The following is a 13431-nucleotide window of genomic DNA, read 5'->3' as shown; positions in this document are numbered from 1 at the left end:
ATTTTTTGCCAATTGTTCAAAGGTAACAAAAAATGTAAAAATTTGCAACTGGAACAGATTCCAGGAACAATTCAGTTTGTCTCTTCAGCACCAGGCAAACTTTTATTTTGAGCAAGGCTCTGCCTAGTAGGGAACACAGTTTCCGGATAAATTTAAACAATAAGCACATTAATTGTTTTCATTCTGTCAACCCCATGAACAATTGGCAAAATAAAAATTGTCCCATGGATCTGACCTACATCAGGAAAAAGTGGACTTGCAATCACTTCAAACAAGGGACAATTGGGCAGTGAAGCAAAGCATTTGACAGATTCCCTGACAAATTTATCATTTTTGCGCCTTGTATGTAATAAATGGGACAATTTTTATTTTGACAGTATATTTGCCAATTGTTCAAGGAGGCTGACAGAATAAAAACATTTAATATGCTTATTGTTTAAATTTGTCCACAATTCTGTTCCCCAGGTGAAGCTTTTGCTAAAAGTTTTGCCTAGTGCCAAAGAGACAAACTGAATTGTTCCTGAAATCCGTTCCATTTACAAATTTCAATTCTTAACAGCCTTTTGTCCTGTGGATGTACCTTATGACACATTTCAAAAATAGTAACAACAATGTTTCTACATTTGGATGTCCTCTGCCTCCACCACCAGGAACTTGAGCTTGTAATAATTTCGCCACTCTTCGATACAGCTGGAGTGTGCCTTCTCCATTGCCAACTCTTCCTCCAAGGCCTTGATCTCCTTCCTCAACACCACCGCCAAATACTGAGGTCCCCTGGATGATTCTGCTGAAGGGGCCGCCACCTTGTGAGACAGACGAGGGGTCATCATTGAGGGACCAGACAACTGCTCAACCCCACTACCCTCATCCTCCTCCTCCTCCTCCTCCTCCTCCTCCTCAGCATTAACAGCAGCAACCATGTGTTGCTTCCCCTTGCTCTTTGCCAACAGCACTTTCTCTTCTTCTTCCTCCTCCTCATCACCACGTGCTGCAGACATCCTCTTCCCTTTGCTCTTTGCCAGTGACACTGCCACTTCTCCCTTCTCCTCGTCACCACACGCCAAAGATGTTTGACCCTTTATGGGTCACTTCTCCTCCTCCTCGCCTTCATCCTCCTCTTCGTCATCAGCCCAGCCTCTTCATTTTGACACTGCTCTCCAGACCTCCCTTCCAAAACCACAAACTTGTTTTCCTTCTTCTTCATGATAACAGGGTACTAGGTCATGAAATCGGCCTTTGCCATGGTGTACCCCTCCGCCTTCCAAGCATCCTGGAACTTCTCGTACATGTACATCACCACTCTGTCACATTTTGTCTTCAATATCATGCAATGGTGACATCCAACTTTGTCTGTGCACTCCCCGGTTTTCGGCTCACAGAGGACTTCCTTTGACATACAACTACTGCATTTCTGGAAAAGGAAAAAACTAGTCATAATCTGAAAGCGCAACAACACGCAATCCACTCACCACGTTCACCTGGAATGCCTCATGAGTCTTTGCCTTTCCCAACCTCTCCACCTCCTGCTTGCAAGAGCAGAAAATAATCCTTACGAGATCTGCCAACCACACCTCCTTCCCACCCACGGTAACCGCACGACACAACTTTACTTGGAGTTTCTTGCCCATTGTGTCCTGACTGGCCTTTTTCTGTTCTCAGGTAAACTGCGCAAGGCATTGAATCTCTGTTAATTGTTGGACTCATTCGAATTCAGTGTAGAGGATGAGCTTGCATTCAAGCTTGTTGCTCATGCAAGTGGGGAAAAGAAGAGAAGCTCAACAAAAAAGCTTAATTGCAACCACAGTCACGTCCTCTTGGGAACTTGGACTTAAAGGGCAGGTACTGTCACAAACCATCCTCGTGACCCTCTACCTCACATGACCAATCCACGTCAACCTCACTTCTCAGACTACAACACCGAACCAACTCTGACCTTGTATTCCAGCAAACCCATGCTGAACACATGTGTGCAACTCCAAGCACGACAACTCCAAATAGAACAAGCTAGTGATGAGCATGGGTAACCCACGGGTGTTTTCACACCTACCTTTACCCTTACCCGATGCAAACCCATACCCTTTCCATGGGTAAGGGTATTTCAGGGGTGGGGGTAGGGGTTTGTACAGGGTTTGGGGGGTTGAAAACCCACAACAGGTGAACGTTAGGGTCAAGTATAATGTACACTACATAGTCTAATCAATCAGTACATAAGTCAAGGTGACGCCCCCCTCTTTTTGTCGTGTCATCAGATGTCGTTGTGTCAGTCGTTCGACCATCCACTGTCATTGTCGTCGTGTCGTCGTTGCAGCGCGGCGTCATCATTGTGTCATGTAATCTGTGGGGGACATGTTAGAGACGTGGGTTGGGACAGGGGTGCTCACCGGTGGGTCATGAGATGGATGACAACGACGAACAATGAATTGGCCGTTGTTCGTCGTTTGGTTGCCACGTTGCTAACAGCGACGTAGCACCTGGATTCAATGTCAAAGGAAGGAGTGAGATGACGGGGTTGTAACGACTCACCTGGGCTCAAGTGGTGGTGCTGGGCAATCGTCACTTTTCATGGTGTTGGGCGCTCGTTGACATGCCAGGTCGTCACCGTCACCTGTCATCCATTTGGCTGGTGATGTGGCGTCGCCTCGTTGTTGTTGTTGTTGGCATGTCTAGTGGTGGTTCAGGGTGTCGAACCACGGTTGGGGAAGGTGGCGGTGGTTAAAGTGTGGTTCGGTCATTGTCAGTTGTCACGTCACTGACGTGGCACCTGTTTGTTGTGTGAAGAAAGGAAAGGGTGCAGGGGAGGGATCACATTGCGCACCTGAACTAATGTGGGCAGTGACGACGATTGCGTCGTCACCGTCTGGACGACGTGGCACGTCCGTTGACATGCCAGGTCGCCGTCAGCCGTTGGGCTGCTGACGTGGCGTTGCCATGTTGTCGTTGTTGTCAATGTGTGCGATGGTGGTTCAGAACGTCGAACAGCGGTGGTTGCAGAAGGTGGGGTTGTTGGTTGCGGTTGCAGGTGGTCGTCAATGTGGATAGTGGTAGTTGAGAAAGAAAAGTGTTTGTTTGTTGTTGATGTATGTAACATTCCTGGCAAACACCGCTCATGCGGCTCACATGATCTATTACATAATCTGTTGACCACCCTTGACTTACCCTCACAAAAACCCCCAACCCTTGTCAAGGGTTGGGGTTTTTTGAGGGTCAGAAAATCCTAACCTCTACCCTTACCCTCCCTACCCTTACCCTTGTACCCCTAAGGGTTTGCAAACCCTTGCACATCACTAGAATGGGTGCATGACAAAGTCATTTTTTATGCACACGATCAGGTTGGGAGCATAAAGATGCACCTGCAAAACCATATAAGAAAGGGGAAGGGGCATTGTTGATGGTTGCTCACCTTTTCTAAGCCAAATTTGAGTGGCTTGAGTCCCCAGGTGGAAAGAAGAGCGCACAAGTGGTGATGGGTCCAGGAAAGAACAAAGATGGTTACTTTACCAGTGACGAGATCATTGCTCAGGCTCATGCGGCCATGGACATACTCAATGAGTATTACCCTGGGTATGAGCACATCTTGATCTATGATAATGCACCCATGCACGCAGCACCTCAAGCACCCCAAAGATTCCCTCTCTGCATGTCGATTGCCCAAGAATACCCCAAGGTTGGCCATAATTGGGGAATCAAAGTTACAAAGTGTGATGCTGAAGGTAGTTTACCTTCCAAACAGTTCACTGGAAAAGGTCAAAATTTGTATGGGAGATGCACAGTTTGCTGATGGTTCCCCACAACCCTTATATTTTCCTGAGGGTCACCCACATGCTGGTGTTTTCAAAGGGATGGCAACAATTTTAGAGGAGTGAGGATTTGGAGACATGTCAAAAGTGCTTGCAGAATGCAAAGGTTTCAAATGCACACCTCCAGCAATTGACTGCTGTTGCTGGCGCATCCTGTTCAATCAGCTCAATTTCATGCACATCAAAACAATCCTTGAAAGCATGTGCGCCATGCAAGGATTCAGTTTTAAATGATTCTATGGTCTTTGATTTTGTGATTTGTGGGTGAGTAATATTTGATTCTCATTTCTCTTATTTTCTCAAGGTGTAGTTCCCAATTAGATGAGGATGTCACAACAAAGTAACTGCACATGACATTGGAAGGAAAGTGGATGTCCTCTACCTTATCATTCTTCCACCATGTCCAGTCTCCAGACATGTTGTAGGCAAAATGACCTGTCCTCCTCAACATATCCTACAAAAACATGTGGAGGCCTGATGTATTATATATAATGTATATAGCATATCTTCAGCATCAAATTTTCCTTCACCTGCATAGTTAACTTGTTGCATAACTGGATTTCATTTTTCAACACAGAAAACCAGCCTCTACTCATCTCCTGTGCTCAACCTACATCAAACATGGATATGACCATTGACCATGCATCCAACCCCCTTTGTTGGCATCAAGCTGGTAGACCATATAAACTCAGCAGTAGTGTTTAAAAGTCCAGTCCGGTCCGGTTTTTTGATGTCCCAGGGCTTAGACCGTAACCGTAACCAGTCTGCCTTTTTCCCAGAAGTCAAAAGACCAGTCTTGGTCTTCTTTGGTTTTAACCAGTTTAAGACTGGTCTTTTGGCCAATATTTTAGAATTATGACTTGGTAAATTTATTAACGTTTTTTTTAGCTTCAAAAAGAGCCCAAGATAAATTCTGTTAAGAATTGGTGCTTCTATAAAAAAAGTCTGGTACATCTACTATTTTCAATAATATTTTACATCTTCAACTATATCTTTGTCAGTTTTGGACCAATTAATATGTTCTTGGGTGCGTTTTGAAGGGTATTTAGTGGGCTACAAAAGACTGGTTCACTTAGACCGGTTTTTTTGCAGTCTTTACTTCTCAAAAATGAAAAGACCGGACCACAGGTCCAGTTTTTTGCAGTCTTGGTCCAGTCTGGTTATGGTCTTTTTCCAGTCCTGAGACTGAACTTCCAAACACTACTCAGCAGATCTGTTGTTGCAGAGGATCCCTATCACCACATCACCAAAGAGCATCTCCAGCTCAGATGTCCTACAACAATCATGTTTTTCTATCAATGACCTTCCTTCACCAACACACCATTATCTATATTGACTTTCACTAAACTTTTCTCTTTGTGAATCAGTCACCACTGGTGATCCTAATGATGGGCCATCACTTTGCCACTGACATGCCGACCCTCGGAAATTACTGATGTCAAGCTTGTGTGGCCAGATCACACATAGCAAATCGACTGATCTGACACCTCTTGGCTCTATCCAAGAGGTGTCAGGTCAGTCTATCTGCTATGTTCACACACTGCCAGACCAAAATAAAAAGAAGGTTCTAAAAATAGAAAATAAACCAAAAATACTGAAGAGAATTTTAACATCACCTGTATCATCTCTCAACTAATCCTTCAGGCTAGGAATGACTTGGGGAATTGACAATGCAGGGAGAGGTCTATTTCCGTGTGTCACTGCCACCTTCAGTGCAGATGTCCTGAACATTGTTGCTCAACCTGTAAAACAGTTCTCACTCACATGAGGATGAAACAGTTCCAAAACATGTATAAGAAAAGATAAGGTAGTAGGAAAAAAGGAAGGAAGGTATTGTAAATCTACTTCAAACGATGAATTTATGGCTCTTCACAGTCCAACATTCAATTTTCAGAAGGCAACCATGCAGCCTGTGTCATTGATGTAGGGTAATATTCTTAGTGTTCAGTACTTCATCCTCAAGAGGCTGAAACTGAGTATATGCTTCTTCTCTAACATAATTCAAACATAGAGGTATTAGAGAAATCATGGGTATAGACCATGTATCAACCACTAAGGGAATGGGGATGGTGAACAAGAAGAAATAGAACAGATAAATCTACATACAAAGCTTGATATTTGTAAAGAAATGGGCAGATTAAAATTCAGATGGCTGTATCTTTCTATACATTTTGAAGATGAATATTGAGTGACAAGTGACAGCAAGACCAGAAGCATACCCTCTAAAAATGGGAGAATTTTATGACACCAGGGATTCTATGATAGAAAATGGAGTTGACTTGCACTATATATATGAGATAAGTGATCTGATCAAAGAATGTAAAGGATACATACTTCCTAACAAAATAATGTATGAAAGGGAAAAATTCTAGAATCTGGAAATGGATTGAAGACATACAAGCTACAAAATATAAGCATTGTTATATAACAGGAAATAAAAACATACAATCTGAGTTAAAAATATATATATCAGGGCGATGGAAATGAGAATGAAGGGATAACCTACCCACTAAAAAAAGGAAACACATACAGTTGAGTGCAAAAAGAATGAAGGTTGGTTCATTTTTCTCGTTCTTTCTAAGAATATATTGTACCTCAAATGTATTTGTGTATTCTTTTACATTATGTAGTTGTGTTACACTTCCCTTGGATTTCAGTGAAAGCTGGAGCCTTGAGAAGGTTTTTATTCTGGAGGCCATTTCTGGCATCTGAAAAAAAAATATGTGCTAACTGGAGAGGTAGCCAGAACATACCTCTGGTCAACCTGAATGAACCTATCAAAGAATCAGTCAAAAATACTGAGCAGTTAGGTCTGTAGAGGCTTTGGAAAATGGCTTGTTTTGTCTAAAACAGGCCAAAAATGACCAAAATAGCACAAAATGACCATTTTCTGGAGGCTCTATCAGCATAACCACTCAGTATTTTTAACTAATTCTTTGGTAGGCTCATTCAGGTTGACCAGAGGTATGTTCTGGCTACCTCTCCAGTTAGCGCATTTTTTTTTTTCAGATGCCAGAAATGGCCTCCAGAATAAAAACCTTCTCAAGGCTCCAGCTTTCACTGAAATTAGTCCATACCAAGGGAAGTGTAACACAACTACATAATGTAAAAGAATACACAAATACATTTGAGGTACAATAGATTCTTAGAAAGAACCAGAAAAATGAACCAACCTTCATTCTTTTTGCACTCAACTGTAGATGTCATGAAATTGGTTTATTTGGTGCTCAAATTTGACTGACATCCTTGAATAATATTGACTGGGGGTGAATTATCTGATAAAGAATAATGATTGAATACATGTAGATCAAAAAATGAAAGGTATCAAATAAAACTTACAAGACATGCAGAGTGACCACATACTTTCTATAAGATGAAGAAAATTAATGCAAAAAATAGGTGAGTAGAATAGATCAAGAGAAGAATACACCGCCTCTTGTGCAAAATGTGCCGGGCACGTGGAATTTCAAACATCACCGCATCACAGTGGAACCTGGTTGTGGGGCAGATATGATGTGGTCACAACAGTGGCATCGTGCTAATGGCACTGTGTCACCAGGTCAATGTGGCCTGATGTTTGGCCGCCAGATGTTCTCCAGCTGCTAGCTCGCATAGAATCAAGAAAGTCAGATACCATGGACATGTTTACCATACATAGAACCAATAAATTTTTCAGCTGCTTATGCCCTTCCTTGGAGATACCCAACACATGTCGTCTGAGACACCTGTCATGGTATTCTCATGTGCACCACATGTATCTTCAACAATGGGTCAAGGTTAGCAATTGGATTGAGCCACCGGCAATGCAGCTCCAATGAATCTGGTAAACAGTTATATTCCAGCCATGTATCTCAGCTGCATGTAGGTAATTATGAAAGCACAATGGAACATTGACTCGAAAGGATGGATTAATATAGTAACATAATCAAAATGTAGTAGTTGCAAGACTGTGCTGAAGATACCGGTTCACACTCCCCAGTCCTGGCTCAGACTCCTTCAATCACATTGTCAATGGAATGCTGCCAGAGAGTGGGGTTGTCGCCAATAGTGTAGGTGGTTCCAATGCCATAAAGTGTGCAATCCGCTGTAAGAATGCCAGACAAGGCCCTGAAAGAAGTCAGCGTCGTTCCGAACAGCCCACAAAATAGGGAATGTGGCTGACTTTGTCATCTTCTTTGTATCCCCACCCGAACTACTGCGCAGAAGCTTGAGGCGACCATTGACCACATCCCAGAACTTGTTGCCAGTGTCCTCAGTGTGAACTTTGCGCTAGATGGTTTAGTTGATCAGGTTATTGTAACACGTGGCTGAAGAAGTAGGTGCTTACTAAAAGGGCCAGTCAGGCACACAGCGGCACGGTGACAGAGCATTGGGTGTTGCCAACAATGCCTGTTGCCAAATCAAAGATGTTGACGCTTTCACCAAGTGTCTTGCTCTTTTTGATCTGTAGAAAAAAATTAGATTGTATTGACGACGAAAAGATGTGGTCTTACAGCTTTCTTGATTTTGGAGCGAGCTTGGGTGAGTGAATTCTGCACAGCTGACTTGATCGTGTTCGCAGCGTGCTGATCCTTGTCGAGATTTTCGGGAATGTTGATGTGATGTAACATGATAATTGTGATGACGTGATCCCAAGGGATTGTTCCCTTGTATGCGCTGAGCTTCGCTGACAGTAGAACCGCAATGACGTAGCCTTCAATGTTTTCCTAAAGACGTAAGACTTGTGAGCTAAAGATGATAACAAGTTGATGAATAGGGACACAGACCATCAAGGCGTCAGATATCGAGAATGCCGGTAGAGAAGCGACGATGGCATCCAGTTTGTTCTCTACCACACATTGGTAGATAAACAACTTGATTTGGTGGTTTATGGGAGTAGCCTGGCAAGTCATTAGTAATCCGAACATCGCTAAAACTTGAGAGACTTTACCTGAACAAATTCGTCGACCAATGTTCATTGATAAGGGTGAAGCTTCATCTGAGTAGCGTAACATTGAGCAGCCACAGCTTCATTGCGGTTTATGAGGGTACTAGTGGAAGATGAAAAGGAATGCTCAGAACCTTCAACGTCCAGGGGTGTAGAACCCCCAGAAATTGGGGTGCTGTCTGCATCCAATATATGCCCCTCCAGGACATCAGGAGGTGGGGGACTAGACCGCATCAATTCTTCGAGCTCATGCTCTGCGAGGTCAATTGGGGAGAGATCATCTGTGGGGAGAGGGGAGGACATGAGATGGATAAATGAATGTCGAGGGTGGGCAGAGGCAACAAGGTGGAAAAGAAAGAATGGAAAAAATCAAACTTTGCTGGCACCATATGATAATATCAAATTTGAAATGTTGCATGGCGCAGTTTGAAAATGAATGGCATTGGACAAGACACGTGCACCATGGCAGGAGGACTTCCTTCATCGTCTGGCGCACAAGCTGTGGTTTGGTCAGAAATCCACCTGGTGGCAATTCGACCATGACACGAGGACACAAAACAAACACCCTGCCAGAAAGTGAGTGACAGCTCACCACTTTCTGAAGAATTATTGTATATTCACTCACCATGAGGACAGCTGCCGAGCTATCTGTGGATGGCACCAGAGTTTGTTGCATGCTGTGCATTGAACAAAGCCTGATGGACTCCTTGGCTCGCGATCCTTGGATGCTCCTAAAAAGTTTCAATAGCCACCAGAAGTCTGCAATTCACAAGAGGTCAGTGGCTCGGCTTCACGAAGCAGAACGTCAAGCGGCTGCACTGTGTGCTGCACAGGAGGAGGAGACAAGGACATTCACCGTTCTTGGCCAGTTGTGTGTTGCTGATTCCCACATTCCTGAGAAACCGGCAGTGATATCATCAGCTGAGAAGATGATGTGGGAAGACTTTGACATGGGTGACATCACTTTCGATGCAGGCAAGGACCACAGTGAGATTCTCTGCCAGCAGAGGCGTGATTTCGAGCTGAAAGCGTCTGAATACGGTGTGTGGGATGCCGCCGATGAGCCTCCAGAGTTTGTAGATCATCTGGATGCCGACAAACAGTGTGATGAGGCTGAGCAAGACGATTTGTTAGCTGACATTATGGAAGCTATGGCAGGTCTGTACCATCAAAAATATTCTTCCGAAACTTATCCATTATTTTGCAACAGAACAAGCAGAAATCTGTGAAGACACTGGTGACATACGTTCGCCTGATGCTGCTCAATGGTCTCCATATCCCTCTAAGTTGTTGTTTCTGCTTGATGCCCTTGACAACCTTCCTCGGCTTCGCATTTCGGGCTCGCTTATGAAGATGTTTCTGTGGTTGTTACGCGAGGTTGGCGTGAAAAGGGTTCCATCGTTTGATGGTCTTCGGAAGGTGCAAAAAGGTCTTCGCAAAGAGAGTGGAATTCCGACAATTCACTGGATGTTGCCGAAAGGGAACGCATTCTCGTTCAATGATCCCTGTGCCTTGGTTGCAAATGTGAGTTATTCGTGACATTCAGATTTGACAACACTGACCTGATATTGACCTTGATAGGACTGGGCCAATCCACTCGTATGTTCACAGCTCAAAGTCTACCCAGTGATACCCCGCGATGGTGTCATTTCCGAGATTTGGCATGCCCAGAAGTGGCGTCACAATCTTGATCGCCATTCTCTGAGCCCCATGTATGATGATGGTTCCTGTCATTACTACATAGACGAGCCAGCACACCTCAGGAGTGGCGGGCTCGTGATTCCACTGCAATGGCTAGAAAATGAGGCAGATGGAAAGATCTGGGTGGATGTGTGGGAAATTGAAGTTGAGGGCGGCATGGCAAGTCCAGTTTGCATTTTGTTTCGCACCCTGTTGAAAAAATTGCAGGCTACCATCAACGACGGCAAGACCATGACAATCAAGGCTGAAGACTTACAAGGCAATATGCTTGACCTTCAAGACACTCAGTCAATCCCAATGTGGAGTCCCGTCACCATTGCTGCTGGACATCCATCCCGCATGCCTAATCCCGACCGCACATTGGCAGAAGGAGACCCGCTATATGTCAACTTGATCAACGTCTTTGGCGACGATGTGTCAGGAAACCGAACGAAAGCTTGGAATAAACATTGGAATATTTACATTACTAATCGGAATCTTCCACGGAAACTGCTTCAGCAGGAGTTCCATACCCATTTCGTGTTGACGTCGACGCACGCCAGCATCCCGGAACAGTTTCAAGGCATCAAGGAGGTTATCAGGTAAGTCTTCGGAGTCCTAGATCAGCATCAACATTCAGCTCATACTTTGCAGAGAAACTCACAAGAAACTGGTCAAAGTACGCCATGCAACGACCGGCCAACAAATCAGGTTCAAGATCAATTGCAATTGTGGTCCCGGGGACAATCCTGCACAGAGCGAGGCATCCGGTCATATAGGTGCAAAAGGCAATCATTTCTGCAGGAAATGTCAGGTTGGAGGTTCACAGAAAAGTAAGGAGACCAACGAGGGCTTTCACAAAATGTTTTACGTAGGTGGTCAAGAAATTTGGATGAGAAGTTCTTCCGTTTGACGTAAAATTCATCAATAGGCAGGTGACGCTCGCTCATCTGAGCAAACATTGGCGTTGGTTGAGTCACAAGTTAAAACCGCCTGCTTGGGTGTTGCTCAACATGTCAAGGATTCACAGCAAGATACGGGAGTGAAGGATGGCTACACACAGTACTGGATTGATGTTTTAATTGATCGTGCTCGGGCCCTGCAGAAAGAGCAGCCGCAGCACACTGCCATTGATATTCAAAATGAATTATTTACATGGGTGAACGCCAACAAGGTTGCAGTCTATAATTCTTTCTTGACACTGGAAGGTATGTCCATTGACTCTTGACTCCAGTACGACTCAATACTCAATCAAATACCAATGCCAGGTTTTGATGCATCTTGTGATACGCCTGTCGAGATCTTACACACAATTCTGTTGGGAATTGTGAAGTACATTTGGCACGGAACTCACACATCCTGGAGTGTGGCTCAGAAAAAGACATACTCGGCATGCCTTCAAGGCACATTCACATCAGGCCTCTCGATCCATGCTATATGTGCAAAGTATATTATGCAGTACGCAAATTCTTTAATCGGGAGGCAGTTCAAAACTCTTGTCCAAGTAAATGCCTTCCACGTCTATGATCTAGTTGATAGCTTGCAATTTGCACTGACAAAAGCTGTCGGCGAGTTGACTGCTCTCCTTTGGTTCCCAGAAATCCGAAACCTGGAAGAGTATTTAGTACGTATCTGTTGAACCAGTGTTTGTGAATTTAATTACTGATACCTTGTTTCCTTTCAGAACGATGTCGAAACAGCTGTGGCTAACGTGCTAGACATCGCAGCATTGATTGATCCTTCCAAGATTATTGCAAAAATCAAATACCACCTTCTCCCCCATATCAGAGAAGATATCCTACGCTTTGGGCCACTTGTTGGTGTGGCGACAGAGATTTTCGAATGTTTCAACACCATTTTCCGATATTGCTCTATCCTTTCGAACCATCTTGCACCATCGCGAGATATCGCTTACCAACTTGCGGAACAGGAATTTGTCAAACATTGCCTTTCAGGCGGGTGGTGGGCCGCAGCCAACAGCAATTGGAAGGAGCCAGGACCAGCGCTACGGAATTTTGCAAGCAAAAATCCCGTGCTATGGACAATGTATGGTTGGATGCAAGCTGAATTGTTGGTGCTGGGTCTGTACTAATCACTCACGTCATTGTTCAAGTAGTAGCTTACTGGCAACTTTTCAGGTACAGTGAAGCTCATGCCTCTGAAACAAGGTCTAGACAAGAAGTTGGAAACACGGATAGGCCTAAGGTGGAGAGAAACACAAGCCGGCAAAGCTGTCAATGCTGCAATGCATGATTCCGCAGCACAGTTGTACCGATGCACATATGTAGTAGCCAAGTCTCAAGACCAATGCAAGGTTGGCTCTTGGATCTTTGCAAAATCACCCCTTCCTGAATGGAGCGTAAGTAATCTTCTCTTTCTAGCCACTGATATTTGCCTGACATGAAAGATACTATACAGGCTGATGCCGATTTCGTCACTGGCCGCATAGTCGAGATCCTCCAAGACTCAGTAAAGGCTGAGGCATTTGTCATAATAGATATCTTTTATATTGCAGCAACGCGCGATGAAATTTTCGGAATGCCAATGCTGCTACGTCGGTTTGGTGAGTCTGGAATGCTCATGGTTACTTCACAGGTATGTACATTCATGCACTACAAGATATATGTGTAAGCTAATCTCAACCCAGGACATTCTTTTTGAATACAATGCACAGCATGACTGCCGGCAGGCTCAGTGTACCGCGTCAGGACAACGTCCCCTTGTACAAGAACGGGTAGATTCTAATCTGATAGAGGACTTCATTGAGCACAAACCCCTTGATCGGTTCATCGTCAACACTCACGCACTGCATAACGCCCATCTCATCCAAGCAATTTTGCCCCGGGAGCTAACCGCCCCAATTCCGTATGCCGCCGATCGCCAAGCACATCACTACTCGATCGCAGAAGACTTCCGTCGGTCGCAGGAAACCAAGTGAGCAACAAAGGCTGCTGAAAAGGCTGCCGAAAAAGCTGCCAATGCAACAGCAGCAACAGCTGTTGAAGGTGGTGGAGGTACTGAGGTTGA

General features: G+C 44.5%; 5 protein-coding genes across 5 annotated transcripts; 1 reads left to right on the top strand and 4 right to left on the bottom strand.

Annotated features, from left to right (window-relative positions):
• Positions 1–617: 617 nt before the first annotated feature.
• On the bottom strand, positions 618–998 carry LACBIDRAFT_331666 (uncharacterized protein; the record flags this gene model as incomplete). Its single annotated transcript, XM_001886000.1, has 1 exon — positions 618–998. The coding sequence occupies one exon, from the start codon at positions 996–998 to the stop codon at positions 618–620; it is 381 nt and encodes a 126-aa protein (XP_001886035.1).
• Positions 999–1216: 218 nt separating this feature from the next.
• On the bottom strand, positions 1217–3673 carry LACBIDRAFT_331665 (uncharacterized protein; the record flags this gene model as incomplete). Its single annotated transcript, XM_001885999.1, has 10 exons — positions 1217–1301; positions 1378–1400; positions 1470–1649; positions 1934–1955; positions 2382–2471; positions 2524–2663; positions 2816–3090; positions 3220–3256; positions 3324–3350; positions 3401–3673. 10 exons carry the CDS (start codon positions 3671–3673, stop codon positions 1217–1219), a joined length of 1152 nt encoding a protein of 383 aa, XP_001886034.1.
• A 2544-nt stretch (positions 3674–6217) lies between these two features.
• On the bottom strand, positions 6218–6496 carry LACBIDRAFT_307449 (uncharacterized protein; the record flags this gene model as incomplete). The annotated part of the gene is made up of 2 exons (XM_001885998.1): positions 6218–6246; positions 6304–6496. 2 exons carry the CDS (start codon positions 6494–6496, stop codon positions 6218–6220), a joined length of 222 nt encoding a protein of 73 aa, XP_001886033.1.
• Positions 6497–7783: 1287 nt separating this feature from the next.
• Positions 7784–8810, bottom strand: LACBIDRAFT_331664 (uncharacterized protein; the record flags this gene model as incomplete). The annotated part of the gene is made up of 6 exons (XM_001885997.1): positions 7784–7904; positions 7960–8066; positions 8155–8241; positions 8291–8503; positions 8564–8677; positions 8790–8810. The coding sequence occupies 6 exons, from the start codon at positions 8808–8810 to the stop codon at positions 7784–7786; spliced, it is 663 nt and encodes a 220-aa protein (XP_001886032.1).
• A 453-nt stretch (positions 8811–9263) lies between these two features.
• On the top strand, positions 9264–13342 carry LACBIDRAFT_307447 (uncharacterized protein; the record flags this gene model as incomplete). The annotated part of the gene is made up of 12 exons (XM_001886090.1): positions 9264–9300; positions 9361–9882; positions 9935–10248; positions 10306–10584; positions 10633–11006; positions 11059–11275; positions 11336–11612; positions 11673–12028; positions 12089–12485; positions 12543–12763; positions 12823–12999; positions 13052–13342. The coding sequence occupies 12 exons, from the start codon at positions 9264–9266 to the stop codon at positions 13340–13342; spliced, it is 3462 nt and encodes a 1153-aa protein (XP_001886125.1).
• Positions 13343–13431: the final 89 nt, after the last annotated feature.

The sequence above is a fragment of the Laccaria bicolor genome, genomic scaffold (genome assembly GCF_000143565.1).
Source record: "Laccaria bicolor S238N-H82 LACBIscaffold_35 genomic scaffold, whole genome shotgun sequence".
Taxonomy (NCBI): domain Eukaryota; kingdom Fungi; phylum Basidiomycota; class Agaricomycetes; order Agaricales; family Hydnangiaceae; genus Laccaria; species Laccaria bicolor.
The sequence above is the reverse complement of the archived record's forward strand: the minus strand, read 5'-3'. Positions and strand labels throughout refer to the sequence as shown.